General features: G+C 33.9%; 1 protein-coding gene across 1 annotated transcript; it reads left to right on the plus strand.

Moving 5' to 3' along the window:
- The first annotated feature begins 5,535 nt into the window (after positions 1 to 5,535).
- TRAM1L1 (translocation associated membrane protein 1-like 1) lies at positions 5,536 to 7,047 on the plus strand. The gene has a single exon (XM_008067650.2). It carries the CDS (start codon positions 5,730 to 5,732, stop codon positions 6,831 to 6,833), a length of 1,104 nt encoding a protein of 367 aa, XP_008065841.1. The 5' UTR covers positions 5,536 to 5,729; the 3' UTR covers positions 6,834 to 7,047.
- The last annotated feature ends 1,356 nt before the right edge of the window (positions 7,048 to 8,403 follow it).

Below are 8,403 nucleotides of genomic sequence, written 5' to 3' on the forward strand. Positions count from 1 at the left end.
GCAGAAGCCAGTGATTCATTTACAACAATGCTAAAAATATCCAGAGTCTTCCTATTGATCTTAGACCAAACTTTAAACTCCTTAACCATGGCCTATTGGCCTTAAAAGAAATGTTCCCTACTGACCTCTGTTCCTTTATCATCCCTCTCCGTTACTACACTCTTGTCAGCCTGGCATCTTTGCTGTTCATGGAGGATTCATTCTACTTCTTGCCTCATAGCATTTGGACTTACCATGTCTGAGAATTTTAGTTTTCTCTAACTTCATGTACCTCTCTATTTAAATGTCACCACCTATATAGAGAAGGTCTCCCTGCTCTAAGATAGTCATTGTCATTCATGCTTTATTCTTCTATTTACCTTTTGTTCTTAGAAATTTTTACTAGCTATTTACGTGTGTGTATATGCATATACATATATACGTACATATATGTAGTGTTCGTGTCCTCTACTTCTCACTGATTATTATATAATCTCCATGAGGATGGCTATAAGGTTTATTTTCATCAAAAAATGTGGCAGTTAAAAATAAATTACTGAATATTGATTTTAATTTTTATCAATTCTTATATTTTAGTGATAGACAACTGAAATTAGTAACCTATTCACGGAGTTTATCCTTGGAAAGTGTTTCATATTACTTTTACTTGCTAAGTTAGTAATAGACACAGGCAAATAAGCAATCTGGAATTTGTTAAAACTATGATGAATTTTAATTATTTCATTAAATAGTCATATTGTATATTGTGTGTGTATTTCTAAAAGCTTAAGTTTTATCATGTCTTATCAGTTATAAAAATGACAAAATATAATAAATATCTCTTTTAATAAAATTATTCAAGACTGTTTAAATCAGTCAGATCCCACGAGACTTTGTAATGTCATGCAAAAACTTAATTGTCTTTTTTTGTTTAACAGAGCTAAGCATGTAGTGATCTCAGTCAATTATGACTGTTAATTATAAACATTGATTTAAAGTGACATGTATCTGATATTTTGAAGTAGTTATTTTCCACATTTCTTGCTTCTTTAATTGTTATTGAATTCTATAATTTGAATGTTTCAGTCAATTACTTGAATAATACAAATTTAAATTATTAAAAGTTTGGTATTTTAGAGGTATATATACACATATAGATATTTTTATTCTGAGATAAAGATATTGTAAGGTGAGGCTATAGTTACATTATAAAATTGCTAATGTATTATATACTATTTTAACAAAATCAGAATGTATATCAGGTTAACTCTTTAAGTTAATTATATTTTAAAAGGCATATAAGCCATCTTAAAAAGAAATTTTTTAGCTAAATTATTCATATAAATAATAATGTTATAAAGACATCAAAAGGTTGCATTGCATAGCTAATAGAAAGAATTATTTGTACAAATTTGAAATACAGTAGCTAAATTATAATGAGACTATTGGTTTATAAAATCAAATATTTCTTATAACAAAATCAATAGAGCATTTTAAAAAAACGGGTTGACAAAATATCTAGTAATCCTCTGTATACATGAGGCCAAGCAAAGAATACACGAGGATAGTCAGAAACTGAATTATCCATTTCTCTGTTGTTTCCACTGTAAATTTGTAATAAAAAATTAATTCCTTGAAGTACTATATATAATCAATGCTCCACAATTAATACTATAATCAATAACTATTATAGCACAAAGACAAAGATTGAAATGATTACATTAACACCATTTGTCTTCTAGTGTCTTTTATCCTTTAAATTATACAAACTAAAAAACACAGACTAATCAATTTATAGTGTTTAATCCATGTTTTAGAAAAAAACATTCTGCCGTTTTCTAGGAAGGAAGACTGGTTTCAAAAAAATTTGGAACCTTTCCTGGATATAGTCGTATCTTATAATTTTTGACTATTGACTGCTATGTGCATCCACTTTTTTTTTTTTTAATGTCTTAGGTGTGTGCAAGCCAGAAAACCTTGATTCTTTACTTCACAATTCTTCGGATTAAGTGCGACAAAGGGTAGAACATTTCTTCATCTACTCCTGGATCTAATTTTTTAAAAATGCTATAGGTAGTAATTCTGAGCTTGAGGCACTATTGGTAGGAGAATAGTGTATAGTTCTTGTTAGAGGAAACAAAATTTGTTACCAATGGAAAGTATGTGATTGTTTAAGTTTAGCTAATAGTACTAGATAGTTTCTCATTAGGAGGTGATGACCACAATCCCCACTCTCTGCGCCAATTTCTCCCCACCTTGTTGACAGGTTTGTGTCTACCTTGACAATGAAAATTATATGACTTCTAATGCCAGTTCATAAATGGCCATTAAGTTTCTGTCTTGTTCTCTAAAAAGCTCACTCTTGGACCCTTGAGCCACTTTATTGTTATGATCTCGATATCATATGAAGATGCCACAAGTAGGCATTCTGGTAGAAAGTCCCAACTAAACTAGCCTTTGTTTCATAATTTTATACTGGATGTGAGACAATGTGAATTTCACATTGTTCAGGCCTGTATTTTTCTGACTGGCAGTTAACTTTGTTAAATATCTTAGTCTTTTCAAGGCTTCTTGTGAATTTTGTGTGGACAGGCATAAACTGTTTTATTTCTGTTTTGGTTTAGGAGAAGTTTAGTCTTACTTCAGACTGGTAGATTTTGTTGGAGCTCCACTGAATGCCACAGGTGTCCAGTGAGGTTTCTACTTTCTGGCTATTTCAATCTTGAAAGTCTCTTACTGCTATGCTATGTGAAGTCTTGGCAAATTTTAATTAACAATTTCCTATTCTTAATTTGGATTCGTGTATTTTAACCCTGTGCATGCAGGACTTAATATTAATGGCAGGCTATATGGGACATTTATGCCAATTTTAGGAGATCTTCAACCACCCAATTTCTACACATGTACTCTCTCCACAAATTTCAGTGGCCTCAGTTTATCACAATCCCTATCTGTCTCTTCTCAGTTCAGCAAGATCACTAGGTTCTTCTTGGGTTTTTCCTTCACAAAGAAAGGTCTAGAAAATGATTCCAGGCAGAAAATCAGGATAACTATGGGGCTCATCTCATTTGTCTTCATGTTCTCAAAAATCATAGTCCTATGCTCTGTGCTTTGCAATATTTGGAAAATGTGGTTTCATATAGTCTGTCACGTTTTACAGTTATTTAAAACAGAAGTGGAAGTTCAAATACAATTACTCCTGCATGGGTAACATTAAAAATCTGTATTTGAATTTTAATAACTATCCATACCACATGTATAGGGTTGTGAATAAAGGAAGAATAGCCCCCAAATATATATTATATGATATTAAAATCATAGTGGCATCCTAATTTTTCAAAATGTCCTTACATACATTTTATTAGTTGTTAAATAAAAATGTCAATAGACTACTGAAATCAAACATCATATTATATAATATTAAAAATTACTCTTGGGTCCCCTCCCACTCTGGGACCTTTTCTGTCCTCTCAATAAATCCTGCTTTTCAAAAAAAAAAAAAAATTACCCTTACAGATTCCATTAATTTCGTCAATTTGACATGTTTTATTTTATGATGATATTAATTTGAAATCTAAAATTCGAATACTTAGATTACACTTAATGTATAATTTAAATTAAAAATTTAAAATACAAGATATCATTTGATTTTACAAGCACAGTGAAAGAAATAGATAACATGCTTAAGAAAGTTCCTCTATTTGAAAAATAAGTACAGAGAGGCAAAAAAGTTTTGTTGTTGTTTAAAGGCCAGAGATATTTTTAAACTAGTCCACAATGGTTTTTTCTTCAATAATAAAATAAAATTTCCAATCTATGCACTATATATATATATATTTTTTTTGTCAGAATCTATCCCCACAAGTAGTGTTAGGAAGACTGTCAAAAACAATGACTTGCATAAGTATAAACGAAGCCTAAATTCAGAAATTACACACGCAAATTTTTTATTTAGTTAGTGTGCCACAAAATAACAATAATATTTTAAATGCCTACTAGAAGACTGACAAATTTTATATTTAAAATTATAATTAGTCTCAAAAAGGTAAATATGTGTTTTCCTGAATAAAGTCTTGACAATTCTCACAGGGCACTGCTCTTACCTTTGACTGATTCTTTGTCTTCTAGTTACTTTCAACCAGTTTGATTTTTTTTTTTTCTTATTTCTAAGTGCCCTAATTAGTGCACCTTTATTTATAATTCCTTAGTGATTTAGTTAACCTTAAATAGCACTCATTGTCAAACTGTCAAGTTGTCAGAGCCAAGAACTGAGTAACATCCAGAGGTGGGAAAATAGTGCAATAGACCCTTAAAAACTGTTGACTATCCTTTGAAGACTCCAAGAAATAAGGAATACTTGGCGTTGAAAAATATATAGGTGCTTTCCCTAACTCACCTTCCACAACAATTTCTACATGCAATATTTTGGCTATTCTAGGAAATGTAGGTGCACTATCCACTGATCAGATAATTTTTTTAATATTGTTATAAAACTAATTACACAAATTGAATTGCATATAATGTCAGTGCATGGGATGCAAAGAAACAATGATATAATGCAGTTAGGCCGTCTAAATACAATTTTTTAAATCCCATAGTACTTTTTTCTTTTGACATGTGTATTTCAAACTTCAAACCTCGACTCTATCAGTAATGATTGTAATCTCATGAGACACACAAGAAACAAGAAAATTGCCCTGCACGCAAGGAAAAATTTGAAGACTGACAAGAAATTTGAATTGAGAAAAGTATTTGCGTTTACCAAAGAAGCTGTTTTTGAAATGTAAATTTTAATGAAATTATATATGCAAAAGCTTACAAATAACACATGAAGTTTTTATCTGCTAGAATGAAGAAATTCAGTTTTGAGCTTTGAAGTCAAAGACCTTTCATGAACTGACAAATAGTTAGTTGTCTTCTTCCAACTACCACTCAGTTTTTCAAAATACTGACTAGACAATATCGTTGCCACAAATATTATTGTTGCTAATAGGGCAACTATTTCTAATATGCTTTGTTGTTAATCTAGCAAATATTTCCAGGTATGATTGTTTTACAGTACAGAAAACATACCCTGGAGATAGACTAGATTTAAATTTTGGCTATAACAATTTCTAGGGATATGATCTTGGGCAAGTTACTTTACCTCTCTGTGCCTCAGTTCTTGTCTGTTAAAAAAAAAAAAGGTGGGGGAGGGGAAATTATAACAGTATCTACCTCACTGGGTTTTCTAGGAAGATTAAACTTATAAATACACAAAGTGCCTAGAGTAGCAGCAACTGATAAATAGCACTATGTGAGTTTGTTGCCATAATTATTATGCCACTGCTATTATAATTAACGATATGATGAGGCACAACCAGGGCTCCATCGGTTTTGTGATTGCGAATAACGATGTCACTTGATAAGAGAACTCAGGAGCATCCCAGCCGTGGCAGCGAATTCCAAGAAGCGACGATCCACTGAGGCTCCGCGCTCGCAGCCCCGGGCCTGGCGCCGGGTCTGGGCGCGGCGCTCGATTTCCTGCCCTGCCTCCGCCGTCCCCCTGGTGCGCATGCTCAGCCCTGCCTGGCCCGCGCCTCTGATTTTGGCTTTCTGGGCGGCCGCGGCGATCCGGGACTGGCTCGGGGATGGGAACTGGAGCCCCCGGAGCTGCGGCGGCGGCGGCGGCGGCGGCGGCGGCGGCGCTGTGAGGAGCCTCTGGGGGGGAGGCAGCTGCGGCTCGTCGGTGAGTATCCGGAAGCGCCACCATGGGGCTCCGCAAGAAGAGCTCCAAGAACCCCCCGGTCCTGAGCCAAGAGTTCGTCCTGCAGAATCATGCGGACATCGTCTCCTGCGTGGGGATGTTCTTCGTGCTGGGGCTCATGTTCGAGGGCACCGCAGAAGCTTCGATCGTTTTTCTGACTCTCCAGCACGGTGTGACCGTCCCTGCCGCAGAAGAGCCAGCCGCGGGATCAAAGTCCCTTTATCATTACGGTGTCAAAGATTTGGCCACGATTTTCTTCTACATGCTGGTGGCAATCATTATTCACGCCACCATTCAGGAGTATGTGCTGGATAAAATTAACAAGAGAATGCAGTTCACCAAAGCGAAACAAACCAAGTTTAATGAATCGGGTCAGTTTAGTGTATTCTACTTTGTTTCCTGCATTTGGGGCACAGTCGTTCTAATCTCCGAAAACTGCCTGTCAGACCCAACTCTCTTATGGAGAGCTCATCCCCATAACATGATGACATTTCAAGTGAAGTTTTTCTACATAGCCCAGTTGGCTTACTGGTTTCATGCTTTTCCTGAACTCTACTTCCAGAAAATCAAAAAACAAGATATCCCTCGCCACCTTGTCTACATTGGTCTTCACCTCTTTCACATTGCTGGAGCTTATCTCCTGTATTTGGATCATTTGGGACTTCTTCTTTTAGTGCTGCATTATTTTGTTGAATTACTCTCCCATGTATGTGGCCTGTTTTATTTTAGTGACGAGAAGTATCAGAAAGGGATATCTCTGTGGGCCATTGTGTTTATCTTGGGTAGGCTTCTAACTTTAATTGTTTCGGTAGTCACTGTTGGATTCCACCTGGCTGGATCGCAGAATCGGAATAAGGATGCCATCACTGGAAACGTAAATGTGTTGGCAGCTAAAATTGCTGTTCTGTCGTCCAGTTGCACCATCCAAGTGTATGTAACATGGAGCTTAATTAACCTCCGGCTTCAGAGGTGGTTAGAAGATACTCATTTTAAGGCCGCATGTATGAAGAAGAAGCGGTCAAGGTCTTCTAAAAAAGGAACAGAGAATGGAGTGGAAACTTCAAATAGAATAGACTCTCCCCCAAAGAGGAAAGAAAAATCTTCATAATGACTAAAAGCTCATTGACTAAAGTCTCCAAAGGAATCTGCTCTTTACTATGAGATTTCTTTCTGCACTAGATTTTTTCTGTTCTGGAAAATAGTTTGTGCTCTTTGAGTTTTGCTATTGTACTGTTTAATGTATTTTTAAAGACATTTGAGTGGAGGGGGATTATATAACTAAAAAACATCGGTTAAGATTAAACTACTTATTGTCAAAATAATGTCAAAATGGTTTGGGGATCACCACATTTTATCTTAATTTTTTAACTTTCAACATCTCCCTAATAATTTGCAGAGCTAACTGCAAATTTTCACATATCAGTGATATAATTTCTTGCTCCCACCAATCTTTTATGATATCAACAAGAGGTCTGTTATAGCAAGGTCATATTTTTAATGTTCTCTTTTGGGGTAAAACGGAAATGCTAGAGTTGAAAATCAAATCAATATTCTCTAATTGTTAGAATTTTTAATTTCTTTTTGGAATTTACACTTGAGAAAAGATTTGTAAAATCACCAATATAAACGTGTGCTTTATTTTATAGACATTGGTTGTTACTGCTTCGTCCTCATTAAAAAGTAAAACAAAACAAACAAAAAACCCACAGTACTAATAAGTAACAAGTATGGAGATTTGTTGCCATTAATATTGAATCAAAATATCTTTAGTTAATATAAAATATTACTGAAGAGATAAAAACGATTCTTGTCCACTTTAAACACCTGTAAATAGTAATTCATGCAATTAAATATTGCTTTAAAAATAAATCAGACTTAAAGTCTTTTTATGTGTTTATTAAAAATTATTCTTAATGATTTATAAGATCAGTAAAAACATTCTTAGAAAAATATTGTTTAAATTTTAAATCATTTAAAAAAAATGATACTTGATTTATATGTGTAAAAAGAATGTCAACTAGTTACATTTAGGAGACATTTAATGCACTAACTTCCAAGACTTTTGAATAATAATGTCATAATTATTGTTTGGTACCATCTTTTATTGGGAAATATTTGTCTGTTTAAGACATAGTTTGAAGACTGTTTATATACACATACATGTATATAATCTGCTTTTTTACAGAACCAATAGAAACAATAGGTAGAGGTGAGTATGTTTATCTCCTCTCAATTCTTGTTTTGATTTCATTTCCATAATGTGAGTGCTTATATATTTTTTTCAAGGAGACAGAACTTAAAAAATATGCTGGAGGAAGGCCATATATTTCCTATTCCTCTATATTTTCTCCTACTATGACTCTCATATTTCATATTCCTCTCTTGGGTTTGTGGTAATTCAACTCTTCCAAACACAGAGGGCCCCCCCCAAATTAAATTTAGTGTACTTGTATCACTGATCACAGAAAAAAGAGTGACTTTTGACAGTACTTTATTTTTTATTCTGGTTTCAGAGGCAAAAATCAAAGCAACAGTTTTTTTTTTTGACTATAGAATTAATCATCCTACCTATTTTTTTCAATTAAGTAATATTGTAGTATTGTTAGCACGTGTTATGAGATCTAAAGTAAAATATCTCTCATTTTAACTAATTGTTGTGCAGTTGTAAAACAAAGTTT

The sequence above is a fragment of the Carlito syrichta genome, unplaced genomic scaffold (genome assembly GCF_000164805.1).
Source record: "Carlito syrichta isolate Samal-C Ts95f unplaced genomic scaffold, Tarsius_syrichta-2.0.1 Scaffold309728, whole genome shotgun sequence".
Classification (NCBI taxonomy): domain Eukaryota; kingdom Metazoa; phylum Chordata; class Mammalia; order Primates; family Tarsiidae; genus Carlito; species Carlito syrichta.